Genomic DNA, 13484 nt, shown 5'->3' with positions numbered 1-13484 from the left:
TGTAAGTTGTTCCCGGAATCCAAGCCAGAAGCTTTAGACTATGACGTAGTTGTTAACAAGCTTGCTGAGTATTTCGAGTCGCGAGTTCATGTGGCAGCAGCCAGATTCAAGTTCTTCAGATTAAAGAAACTGCCACATCAATCTAATAAACAGTGGTTAACAGATTTACGGGGCCTCACCCGTCAGTGTCGATTTAATTGTGTGTGTGGAGCTTCCTACAGTGATGTCATGTTACGAGACGCTATTACTCAAAACATTGCAGATTCTCGTATTCGTGCTGCTGTCTTAAAGTTGCCTGACCCGTCATTAGAGACTGTGATGAACATCATTGAAGTCCAAGATAGTTTTGACTATGCTGAGTGTGAGTTAGATCAGCCATGTATTTCTCAAATTGCCTGTGCTAAGCAAGTTATGTCACGCCCGCGGCCCCACCGGCAGAGTCAGACTGTAAACACTAGCCGGCCGCGTCATGTTAAACACATTCGTCAGCCGCGTGTGCAAAATGATAGAGTTAAGTCTTGCCCTAAGTGTGTTCTTGCTCATCCTCGTGAACGTTGCCCGCTAAGAAACGCGGTTTGTCACTTTTGTCAAAGGAAAGGACACATCCAGACTGTTTGTTTGCGTAAACGCAAGAACAATTCTAGTGCTGCCCAGCCCATGGATATTCATGTTCTTCAAAGCCAGCCCGCCCAGAAGGTCGCGTTTAAAGACTCTTCCACGGTTCGTGTGGGTAATAAACTTGTTCGCAATAAGCCACCCACCCAGCCCTCTGCTATGCAACCCAAGCGTAATTCAAACGCTGTAAAACGTAATGTACAGACTGCAAGTGAAGCGGGAGTTGTTGCTCCACCCGCCCAACCCACGAGTTGTCGTAAGCAGCGAACACGCGCTAAACGCGCTGATTTTGTGTCTTCCGCCTCCACTGCACCGATCCAGAGACAGTGTAATAAACTATTTGTGAAGCTACGCATCCAGGATAAGACCTTCAATTTTCAACTAGACACTGGTGCGTCTGTGACTCTCATAAATAGTGCTACGTATGCGGCTATCGGCCGCCCTAAACTTTCAGCGGCAAAACATTCTTTGGCTACTTATAGTGGAGAACAAATTCCTGTGTTAGGTGTATGTAGCGTGCCAGCCACATTCCGTGGCAATACAAAAACAGTTTCATTCACAGTGCTCCGCGCTACAGACAGTGTAAACATTTTCGGATTAGACTGTTTTGACTTGTTTGGCCTGTCTATCCAAGACAGTGTGTTGCAAATTAATTCTGTTGTTGTTCCTCAAGACAGCATAACCGATTTGTGTAACCGATACAGTGACATATTTAAAGACGAACTAGGTTGTGCTGCGAACTTTGCCGCTCATATTACGTTAAAAGATAATGCTCAGCCTCGATTTTTTCGTGCTCGTCCAGTGCCTCACGCCCTCCGGGCACCTGTAGCAGATGAACTTCGTCGTTGGCAAAACAACGGTGTTATTCAACCCGTTTCAGCGAGCCAGTGGGCTTCTCCCTTAGTTATTATAAAGAAACCGTCTGGCTAGTTACGTTTGTGTGCTGATTTTAAGTCGACAGTTAATCCTCAGACTGTCATTGATTCTTTTCCTTCGCCTAGACCGGATGAGCAGATGGATAAGTTAGGGGAAGCTCGTTTCTTTTCCAAAATTGATCTCCGTGTAGCATATTTGCAATTGCCCCTCGACGAGCAATCACAACTGTATTTTGTCATAAACACGTTGTTGGGGTTGTTCCGTTTTCTGCGTTTGCCTTTTGGTTGTGCGTCAGCTCCAGCTGTTTTTCAGCGTTTTTTGTCACAACTTCTGGCTAATGTGCCATCGTGTTGCAACTATTTAGACGATATTGTTGTGTCCGGTCGGACGCCTGCTGAACATTTCCGTAATTTGGAGTGTTTGTTTACAGTGTTGTCTCAGGCAGGCCTACATTGCAACATTGATAAATGTTCATTTTTCCTTACGGAGATGGAGTATCTGGGACATGTTATTAATGCTCAAGGCATTCATCCCTCCCAGTCACATTTAGCAGCTATTCGTGATTTGCCCGCCCCTCGCAATCTGCAGGAATTGCAAGCAGTTCTTGGCAAATTGACATATTATATTAGGTTTATACCTAATGCATCACAGATTGCTGCACCGTTGCATCGTCTCCGCCGTAAGAATGTTCCGTTTGTGTGGTCAGCTGATTGCCAATCAGCCTTTCAGCAGCTTAAAGAGGCTTTATTGAATGATCGTTGTCTGGTCCATTACGACCCTAACAAGCCTCTGGTGTTAGCCTGTGATGCCTCTTCTTTCGGCCTCGGTGCTGTGTTGTCTCACCGAGTCGGTAACACCGAACGTCCTATTGCGTTCGCATCTAAATTGCTAAACAAAGTTCAGTGTAATTATAGCCAATTGGACAAGGAAGCGTTGGCTATTGTGTTCGGTGTCAGAAAATTCCATCACTACCTCTATGATAGACCATTCTATTTAGTAACAGATCACAAGCCCCTGACGTCACTGTTTCATCCGTCTAAACCAGTTCCTCAGCGGACAGCTCAGAGACTACAACGTTGGGCTCTTTTGTTATCACAATACCAGTATGAGATACTGTATCGCCCTACAGCTCAGCATGCAAACGCTGACGCGCTTTCTAGATTGCCGATTGCTGCGGATGATGTCTTCGATTCCTCTGACGACTCTTGCCATCAGATTGACGCTGATGAGCATCAATCCCTCCGGGATTTTCCGATTGATTATCGTCAGGTGGCACGTGAGACAGCTACGGATCCTCATCTGAGTTTACTATTACGTTTTGTTCAACGTGGTTGGCCGTCCAAGGCAAAGGACATATCGGATCCTGTGGTTCGTCGCTATTATCCGCAACGTCATCTGTTGTCTGTTTCGCACGGAGTTTTGCTGTTACGCACCGAGAATGACCAGCTTCGTGTAGTGGTTCCCCAAGTGCTCCAATCCAAGGTCCTCGACTTGTTGCATCGTCATTGGGGAGTGGTCCGCACCAAGCAGCTTGCCCGCCGTCATTGTACATGGATCGGCATTGATAAGCAGATTACGCAGATGTCTACAGATTGTTCGACGTGTGCCGAACACCAAGCTGCTCCGCCTCAACGCTATTTTGAGTGGGCACGCCCTGCCGGTCCCTGGCAGCGAGTACATATTGATTTCGCTGGTCCATATTGGAATTCTCGTTGGCTCATTGTGATAGATGCATTTAGTAATTTTCCGTTTGTTGTGCCCATGCAGTCTACAACGTCTGCACAAACTATACAGGCGTTGACTTCAATTTTTTGTATTGAGGGTCTTCCAGAAGTTTTAGTGTCTGACAATGGTCCACAATTTACCTCTGCTGAATTTGAAAGTTTTTGTTCTGCCAATGGCATTCGCCATGTTCTTACTCCGCCGTTCCACCCTCAATCGAATGGTGCAGCGGAACGTTTTGTACGCGCATTCAAGGATCATATGGACCGCCTTCGTGCTACGCACTCCCGTCAGCAGGCCCTCATCACGTTCCTGTCGTCGTACCGGACCACGCCACGCGACAGCCCTTCGCCTGCGGAGCTTCTCCACGGCCGTCGTCATCGCACCCTACTACGGTTGTTGCACCCCCCCGGATCGACCCGCCGCTTCTGAGCATCGCACGCGTTTTCAGCGCAACGACGCCGTTTTTTTCAGAGTTTATCACGGTCGCCGTCGTTGGGAACGTGGTACCGTGATAAGTGTCCAGGGTCGCGGTTTTTATACTGTTCAAGGTGCTACTGGGGTGCACAGGAGGCATCAGAACCAGTTGCGCCGCGCTGGCCGCCCGGATTCTGCTGCTCGTTCTTTGTCCACAGATTTGGTCCACGGCGGGTTCCAGCCGCGCCTTCCAACTTCGCTGCCACCCCCAGGGCAGCAGCAGCAGCCGTCGCCGCTACCACGCCGACAGCCCGTCCCGTTGACGCCTCCCACGCAGCTTCATCCGGGAGCGCCCCAGGTGGTCGCTCCGGCGCCTGCGGTCCCTCTTCAGTCGCCACCGCCTTCGGAGCTGATGGACGTCGACCCCTCAGCCGGGCCGCCTTCCCAAGCTGTGCAGCCTGTCCTGCAGCCGCTTTTCTTGGGCACCCCCAAGGAGTCTGACACCGCAGCGCCTTGTCCGGCGCCCACTCAGCAGCCGTCGACGCAGCGTCAGGAGACGCTGCCTCTCTTCGTGGGTCCCGACGCCCCGTCGCGTCCAGTACCAGAAGCTGCGCCCGTGGTCACAGGCGTGCACCCTGACCTCGGTTTTCAGTCGGTGTTTCCCGAGGCCCCGCGCAGCCAATGCTGGGGTGCGGACCGGGGACTGCCACCGACAACAGTCTCCGCCCCGGTCTCTTCTGCTACGCCTGCGGCCAGACCCCTCCCCCGCCATCGACGCTCGCCACATCATTATTCAACGACGGTGCGGCGATTTGGGGGGGAGGAGTGTTATATCCTAGCCAGTAATGCCACCCGAGCCCGCTGCCAAAAGGTTGGCAGCATCAAAGTCCGGACGCCGTCCGCATAAGCAGCGCCAGCGAGACAGGAAATCGCCGCAAGTCTGCGCGCGCCACCGCTGGCTTCTGGTTTCTTAAGCGCTGGAGTCGCGAGCACTAGGACAGTTCTGTATTCGCCGCTCAGTTGTATACTCGCCACTGAATTGTGTACTTGCTAGTCAGTTGTGTGTTCTTCGCAGCAGAGTGTTGTTTGTCGTCAGCCGACGTTGACCTAGCCGCTCCGACTCGAACTAGACAGATTTCTGTAGACACGGAGTTCACTACTGTGTTTCGGTATCTTCGTTAATAAAGATAAGTACGGACTTTTATTTAATCAGAGTGTTTGGGGTTTTCATCTTTCTGTTCACTGTTCCAGCGGACCGGTCGGCCCGCTATTAAAAGTGTGGCGGTGACTTCGTAAGCCGTTTCTACAGCGAATTGTTTGTCGCTACGAACGCCGCCACAAAAATATGTTCCACAACTCACTGTATACCTCAAAGCTTTCCACTTCCTCTTGCTAACAAGGAGATGCATTACAGTGGACAGCTGCAGTGTATGTTGCTCCTTTGTTTCCTTTAGTACTACTCGTTTTTCTTGTTATTTTGTCTTTCTTTAAACATTTTAAACATTTTTTTCTTTAACATTTAGTGAAATGGGGCATTATCAGATTTATGTACTGAGACAAGGGGCTGGTAAGATTATCTGTGGACATAGACGTCAAAGTGTGAATTAGTATGACAACAAAAACAATCAACTTTTGACAGTATAATGTAATTGAATAGATAAAATATCTACTCACCATGCAGTGGCAGAACACACTTATAAAAGAAAGTTATGATTAGGCAAGGTTTCAGAGCCAGTGGCTCCCTCTTTAGACTGAAGGGCTGAAGGGGAAGCAAGAGGGGTGAAGCAAAAGTACTGGATAGATCTAGGAAAAGGGGTAGAGTTCGGAAATGTCACTCAGAACCTCGGGTCAGGGGAGACTTACGGTACAGGATGAGAAGAGAAGACTGGTTGTTAGGGACTGGATCGGACAAGATTTGAAAACCTGAGAGCTTAGAGATAGAACACAGGGTAATACGCAAGGTAGAGCTTACTGCTAAAACAATGTGTATGAGTTAATAAGCGTAAGAAGCTAAGTGCATTGTACATAACATAGGTGTGAGAGGATGGTGAAAAATAGACAGGTAAGAAAATGAAAGATGTAGAAAACTGAAATGAAGCAAAGAAAGGAGTAGTTACTGTAAAGAAATGCTGAGATGGAAGAAATTAACGTAAATTGAGGCCAGGTGGATGGCAAGAATCAAGGCTATGTTGTAGCTCTAGTTCTCATCTGTGGAGTTTTGAGAAACTGGTGTCTGGAGGAAGAATCCATATCGCACATGAGGTGAAACAGGCACCAACGTCACATTTGTCATATTGTAGAGCATGCTTTGCAACAGGATATTGTATGTTGCCAATATATACCCTCTACCTATGCCCATTCATCCTTACTGATAATGTGGTGGTAATCATGCTGATGTAGAAGGCCAAACAATGTTTGCATGGTGGCTGGTATATGATGTGTTGTTTCACAGGTGGCCCTCCCTTTGATAGTATATGTTTTCCTGTTACAGGGCTGCTATAGGTATCGGTAGGAGGGTGCATAGGGCAACTCTTGCAGCAGGGATGGTCACAGGGGTAGGAGCCGTAGGGTAGGGAGATGGGTGTAGGAGGAGGGTAAGGTCTGACAAGAATATTGCGGGGAATGGGAGGCTGACAAAAAGCTACTCTAGGTGTGGTGGGCAAAATCTCAGACAGAATGGGCCTCATTTCAGGCCATGATTTTAGGAAGTCATGGCCTTGTCGAAGTAGCTGATTAATATATTCCAGACCAGAATAATACTGAGTGACCAGTGGTGTGCTCTGAAGTTGTTTTTTTGAAGGGATCAGTAGTACCAGCATCACATGTGATGGCCCAGGAAACCTACTTTCGAGTTAGGCTGGTGGGGTAATTGCGTCCAGTGAAGGCTGAGGTGAGAATGGTTGTGTATCAATGTGAAGAGTCTGCACCCTAACAAATACATCTGCCTCAAATGCCAAGGCTATGTGGAAGGGAACGTTTGACGTGGAAAGGATGGCAACTGTCAAAATGTAAGCCCAGTTTTTTGTTAGTAGGTTTAATGTGGACAGAGGTGTGTAGCTGGGCTTTGATGAAGGCAAAATTAACATCAAGGAAAGTGGCAGGGGATTCAGAATAGGACCATGTGAAATATAATTGGGAGAAGGTATTCAGAGATTCCAGGAATTTTAACAGGTCAGCCTCGCCATGAGTCCGTATGGTAAAGATGTCATCAATGTATCTAAACCAAACCAGGATATAAACACTTATGAATCCCAAGAAAGCCCCCTCCAAGCAACCCATGAAAAGGTTTGCATAGGAAGGCGTCGTCCTTGTTGCCATTGCCATAGCCCTGATTTGTTTGTAGGCCTGCCCCTCAAAGGTGAATTAGTTGTTGGTGAGTATAAAGTTGATTAAGGTGAGTAGGAAGGGTGTCATAGTTTTGGAATCAGATGAGTGCTGAAATGCTCAGCAGCAGACAGACCATGTACATGGGGCATGTTAGTATGGAGAGAGATGGCATCAATGTTGACAAACAAGGTGTGTGATGAGAGTGGGACAGACCCATATTTCAAACAATCAAGTAAATGGTTGGTGTCTTTAATGTAGGAAGGAACTCTTTGTGCTAGGGGTTGTAGGTGTTGAGCAGCTAAGGCAGATATACATTTGGTGGGTGCTTTGAAGCCAGCAGCTGTAGGACGGACAGATTGGTTGGGTTTGTGGATCCTAGAAAGAACGTAAAAGGTGGGGTGCATGGTTTTGGTGGGGGTGAGAAGTTCTATGGATTGATGTGTTAGTCCTTGTGAGAGACCTGATGTTTTAAGGAGGAACTGCAGGTAATTTGAATCACAGGGATGGGATCTTAATGGTAGATGCTGTATGTAGAGGTGTCGGACAGCTGGCGTAGACCTTCACTAACATACTCCTTTCAATCAAGTAACACAGTGGCAGATTCTTTGTCTGCTGGGAGGATAATCATGACCTTGGTGCCTGTTTCACAACATGCGCTATCTGGATTCTTCCCCCAGACACCAGTTTATCAGAACTCCACAGGTGGGAACTAGCGCTACAACATGTCCTTGGTCCTCACCTTTCACCGGGCCTTAATTTATGTTAATTTCTTCTGTCTTGGCATTTCTTCACAGTAACTACTCCTTTCTTCAGTCCATTTTAGCTTTCTGCACCTTTCACTTTCTTACCTGTCTTATTTTTTGCCGTCCCCTTGCTAGCTCTGTTAATGTGCAATGCACTTAGCTTCTCACATTTATTAACTCATACACAATGTTTTAGCAGTAAGTTCTGCCTTGTATATTACCCTGTCTTCCACCTTTAAGCTCTCAGGTTTTCAAATCTCAGCGGGTGCAGTCCTCAACAATCAGTCTTTCCTTCCCATCCCGTCCGGTAAGTTCCCCTGACGTGGGGTTCTGGGTGACTTTTCCAAACTCTATCCCTTTTCTTAGACTTCTCCGATCCTTTTTCTTCAACCCTCTTGCGTCCCCCACAACCCTTCGCCCTGAAGAAGGAGCCACTGGCTCTGAAACCTTGCCACCACTTGGTGAGTAGATTTTTCCCTATCCAGTTACATTTTAAAGTGTGAATGTAATACACCTTCACTACACTAAATGTTATTTTTATCTAGTGACTTGGTGACTGCATGCCACGGATAGTCTAATTGTGGTACTTTGCACTGAAACCAGTAGCCAGTAGCCTGAATAAGCAGTGCAACAATGGACTACAGCAAATCATTTTCTCTGATTGTGTTGGTCACTGTTCCTACTGACAGTTTGTCAGAAATGTGTGGAAGTATATGTTTCAATTTTCATCTGTACCAGCCTTTTTAATAAACCTTTCTTTTGTGTTATTTAAGCAGTCCTTCAATGTGTAGTATGTATTGTGTAAGAGATATGCTTTAACAGTCTTATTAAACATATTGATTTTAATTATCTTATTCATTTCCATAAGCTGTTTATTCCAGGAGATTCCCAGAAAATACTGTTTTGAGCAGTTTGTTTATATTTTCCTGCTACATGTAAATTAACTCTAGTTCTTGTTCCATGGTAATATTATGATTGCTACTAAATTAATATTATGGTTGCTACTCACCATATAGTGGAGATGTTGAGTTGCAGACAGGCACAACAAAAAGACTACAGAATACGAAAGCTTATGGCCAGAAGGCCTTGTTACAAAATAGGCAACACACTCACACAAACACACACACACACGCACACACACACACACACACACACACACAGCTCACACACACATGACCACTGTCTCTGGCTGCTGAGGCCATGTTCCATGATAGTTAACAGAGCTGGCAGTGTAATAGTTACTAATGTTCTTTCTTAATGCATTAGTAGATGTACTTGGATAGAATCCCCAACTATTTGTGGAAATTTTTTGCAGTAAGTCTGGTTATTGTTTTCATTATTGTTCCTATGAATCATTTTTGTAGTCGATCCCTGAAAATTGTTACTGTAGCAAAGGACTGAATCTTCATAGGAATAGTATATAATACTGAGACTCATGCTTTTAAATACTGATTACAGGACTCTAAAGACATGTTTTACCATAAACAATGGATATTATAGTTAATAGTTAATACTATGTCATAAGTGCAACTGCATATCTTTGTTTTTCTCCATTCCAGATTTGGAAAGAAATACAGATGCCTCCACAGACTGACTCATGATGTTACTTTAGTGCGTAGTTGCATATAACTTGTTTTCCCATCATATATGTAATACATATAATGTGAATAAGACGGTCCATGATGGAATAATGACAGTATTATGATAGACTGCTACACACCATACGGTGGAGATGCTGAGTCACAGATAAGCAACAAGAAAAATACTGTCAAACAAGTAAGCTTTTGGCCAAAAAAGCCATCTTCAGAATTAGTGGAAGCATACAGGGACAACGAGATGGAGAGAGGGTAGGTGAGCTAAGTGCGGTCAGGAGGGCAGTGGGGGGGATGCGGGGGGGGGGGGGGGGGGGGGGGACGAAAAGGGAGAGAAGAAATGGAGCTGTGGGTGCATTGCTGGAATTGAGGGCTGTGTAGTGCTGGAGTGGGAACAAGAAAGGAGAGAGATGGGTGTAGGACAATGACTAACAAACTTTGAGGCCAGAAGAGTTACTGGAATGTAGGAAATGTTGGAGGGAGATTTCTCACCTCTGCAGTTCAGAAAAGCTGGTGTTGGCAGGAAGGATGAAGATGGCACAGGATGTGAAGCAGTCATTTTAATAAAGAATGTTGTGTTGGACAGTGTGCTCAGCAACTGGGTGGTCCAGCTGTTCCTTTGCCACAGTTTGTCAGTGGACATTCATGTGGGCAGGTCTATTACAGGGATATGAGCCATGAGCTGTGAAGCAAGGAGCTGGGAGCAGGGGTTGTTATGGGATGGACAAGGGTATTGTGTAGGTTCAGTGAGTGGTGGAATACCACTGTGTGAGGTTTGGGAAGGATAGTGGATAGGACATTATTCATTTCACGGCATGACAAGAGTTAGTCGAAACCCTGACGGAGAATGTGATTCAGTTGCTCCAGTCCTGGGTGGTACTGAGTCACGAGGGGAATGCTCCTCTATGCCTGGAGTGTGGGGACTTTGGGAGGTAGGGGATAAGAGAAGGCACAGGAGATCTTTCAGTGCACCAGCAGTCCTTTTACGTCTCTCCTTTTCCACTGCTCCTTCCCTCCTGCCATCCATCTAACCTCCTGATTCCAACTAGCTGCCCTATCCTCTCTTCACCTTGTCCCTGTATGCTTTCACAAGCAGCACTTTACCATCCTCTATTCCTACCCTGCTGTCCTGTCCCCTCCATAACACAGCCTCCTCCTTAGTCCCACCATCCAGACTGCTCCTCCCATCATGTGCTGCTGCTCACAGTCTGACCTCAGCAGCCAGAGACTGTTGTCATGATTGTGTGAGTTGTGTTCATGTGTGTGTGTGTGTGTGTGTGTGTGTGTGTGTGTGTGTGTGTGTGTGTGTGTTGTCTTCTAATTCTGACGAAGGCCTTTTTGGCTGAAAGCTCGCTTGTTTGACCCTCTTTTTGTTGTTGCCTATCTGTGACTCACCATCTCCGCTGTATGCTGAGTAGCAGTTTTTCCTTTCATGTTATTGTTATGGATATGACTGTCTTGATTCTCACAGTCTTTTTCTTTCCAAATAACGGGGATTCCTATTTTTTTCACTGCTAAACTGTTGCTGTGTTATGGTGCAAACAAAGAAGTTTTGCATTTGTTGTTAATAGAAGATGAAAGCATTGCTTATGTGAAACTCAGCTTGCCCTTTTCTGACATGATATCCTGTGAACTATGGATGAAGGGCAGCAGGCAGATTCCTTATTCGTAGATTTCTGAAAAGTGTTTGACACGGTGCCCCACTGCAAACTGGTAAGGAAGGTACAAGTATATGGAATAGATTCCCAGATATGTGAGTGGTTCGAAGGCTTCTTAGTTAATAGAACCTAGTGTGTTTTCCATGACAGTGAGCACTCATCAGAGACACGAGTACCATCAGGAGTGCCCCAGGGGAGTGTGGTGTGGTGTTTTCAGTATAAATAAATGATCTGATGGACACAATGAGCAGCAGTCAGAAGCTTTTTGCTGATGATGCTGTGGTGTATTGAAAGATACCATTTTTGAGTGCCTGAAGGAGAATACAAGATGACATAGACAAAACTTCCAGTTGGTGTGATGAATTGCAGCTACATCTAAACATAGAAAAATGTAAGTTAAAAATGAGCAGGAAAAACAATCATGTAGTGTTTGAGTACACCATTAGTAGTGTTCTGCTTCATACAGTCACATCAATTAGTTAGGCAAACAGTTCAAAACAATATGAAATGGAATGAGCATGTAAGGATTGTAGTAGGGAAAGTGAATGATCATTTTTGGTCAATTAGGAGAAATTTTAGGGAGGTTTGGTCTATCTGTAAATGAGACCATGTGTAGAGCACTACTGTGACCCGTTCTTGAATATTGCTCAAGTGTTTGGGATCCCCACCATGTCAGATTAAAAGAAGACATCAAAGCAATTCAGAGGTGCGCTGCCAGATTTGTTATCAATAGGTTCGATCAACATGCAAGTTACTCAAAAAATGTGAATCCCTGGAGGGAAGACAGCATTCTTTTCAAGAAACACTATTGGGCAAATTTAGAGAACAGGCATTTGAAGCTGAATGCAGAACAATTCTTCTGCTACCAATCTACATTTCACATAAAGACCACCAAGATAAGATAAGAGAAATTGGGGCTTGTACAGAGGCATACAGTTAGCTGTTTTTGCCTCACTCTGTTTGCAAACATAATGGGGAAGAAATGATTAGTAGTGGTACAGTGTATGTTCCACCATGCACCATATACTGGCTTGTGGAATATGAATGTATATGTAGATTTAAAAGAAGAGTAAGCTTCGTGCAGCAGATGGGAAACAAAGCTATATGGCTGGGTCTTGTCACACACACACACACACACACACAGTGAGAGAGCGAGTGCAATTTTGTGAGAAGAAGGAAACTCTTTGTTTCTTCAGATGTACTGGAATACCTCCACTTTATTTTCCAATGTGTTTATTGGTCAAGTTTATACCCAGTAAGGGGCAGCAAAAGTCAGTACATTGTACTATAGAATCATATTAGTAGTTTGTATCTTTAGTATGTTTGGTTAGTAATGAACACTTTTTTTATAGTTTTGTGTTTCATTTTATAAGTAATTATATTTGTCCTTGAAACTAAAAAAATGAGTTGCTTCCCCTTTCTCACCCTCAGCACTGTGCCCCTTTGCTCAGATCCTGGGTATACACTAGACTAAATCCATTTTAGATAAATTGTGGTTTACACAGCCTCAACACAAGACACAAAAACTAGTTCCATGTAAGCTTTACTTCCTTGTCAGGAGTTTAGAGTGGGTTGTCTTAGTGTAAATGCTATTAACAAACTATCTATAGACATAAGGCAAACAAAGAAAAGGTAATTTTGTATTTTAATTATATTGTGATCATTTTTACCTCTTTCCAGATGAGAAATGTTAAGAAGTTGTTAGAAATATGAATACTTACAGATTTTGAAAAATATTAGGACATTTGTGCATACTGACCATGAGTAATTCAAATTTGGAGAAAGCAGCTACCAGCATACTTTGTCGTGCTGTTGAGCTAGATGAGAAGCATCGTTTCACTGAAGCACTGGTTTGTTACCAGGAGGGTCTACAACTTCTGGTGAATTTTCTCAAAAGTAAGTTGTTTGAAAAGAGAGTCAGCATGAGAAAAAATTCAATATGCCTACGTGCTAGTTAATCTTTCTTTATGAGCTTATTAACTGATTATTGGCATTGTGTTAACTGATTATTGGCATTGCCTCCTTACTTATTCATCCCAGTCTTCTATTAGACAGGAAAAAGAATCAGATCTATCTATAGTGTAAAAACAAAATTATTTTATTGACTTGTTTTTGGAAGTATGAATGCAGTACACAGAAAATAAGTCTTTGCAAGTTCACCATAATATTAACTTAAGCCACTAGTTGAGTAGTGTCTTCTCCAAGAGTGAAAATAAATTGATTTGTGGGTGAACTTACCACTGAGCAAGTAACATAAAGTTAATTTGATGAGACTGGGTCCAACAAATTTTATTGGTGCCAATCACAATTTTGACTAATTGACATTATCAGGTTATACCTGCCTGACAAAAAGTGTGAAACACCCAGAAGCGTTGTCAGATGTCAATGGACCTTTGTTCACATACACACCATCAGTGGATATGTAAATGATTAGATCTGCAATTCTCTGTGCCACATAGAATAGCTACCAGAATGAATTAGTGTAGTTCATTTTTAGTGTTGTTACCAGACCAGTGTCAGACATTGAATGATTG

General features: G+C 44.6%; 1 protein-coding gene across 6 annotated transcripts in view; it reads left to right on the top strand.

The window, feature by feature from the left end:
• Positions 1-13484, top strand: part of LOC126412863 (MIT domain-containing protein 1-like) — a 123138-nt gene that overhangs the window by 28902 nt on the left and 80752 nt on the right. For 4 of the 6 annotated variants that reach the window (XM_050082730.1, XM_050082733.1, XM_050082729.1 and 1 more), the window contains one exon: positions 12631-12846. In XM_050082730.1, coding sequence (XP_049938687.1) covers positions 12711-12846 — 136 coding nt within the window. In that variant the 5' untranslated portion in view covers positions 12631-12710. Of the gene's footprint in view, positions 1-4923; positions 5059-12630; positions 12847-13484 lie in introns of those variants that run through there. The other 2 variants (XM_050082731.1, XM_050082728.1) reach the window with 2 other exon arrangements.

This window comes from Schistocerca serialis, chromosome 7 (assembly GCF_023864345.2).
Source record: "Schistocerca serialis cubense isolate TAMUIC-IGC-003099 chromosome 7, iqSchSeri2.2, whole genome shotgun sequence".
NCBI classification, from domain to species: domain Eukaryota; kingdom Metazoa; phylum Arthropoda; class Insecta; order Orthoptera; family Acrididae; genus Schistocerca; species Schistocerca serialis.
This window is presented reverse-complemented; position numbering and strand designations above follow the sequence as displayed.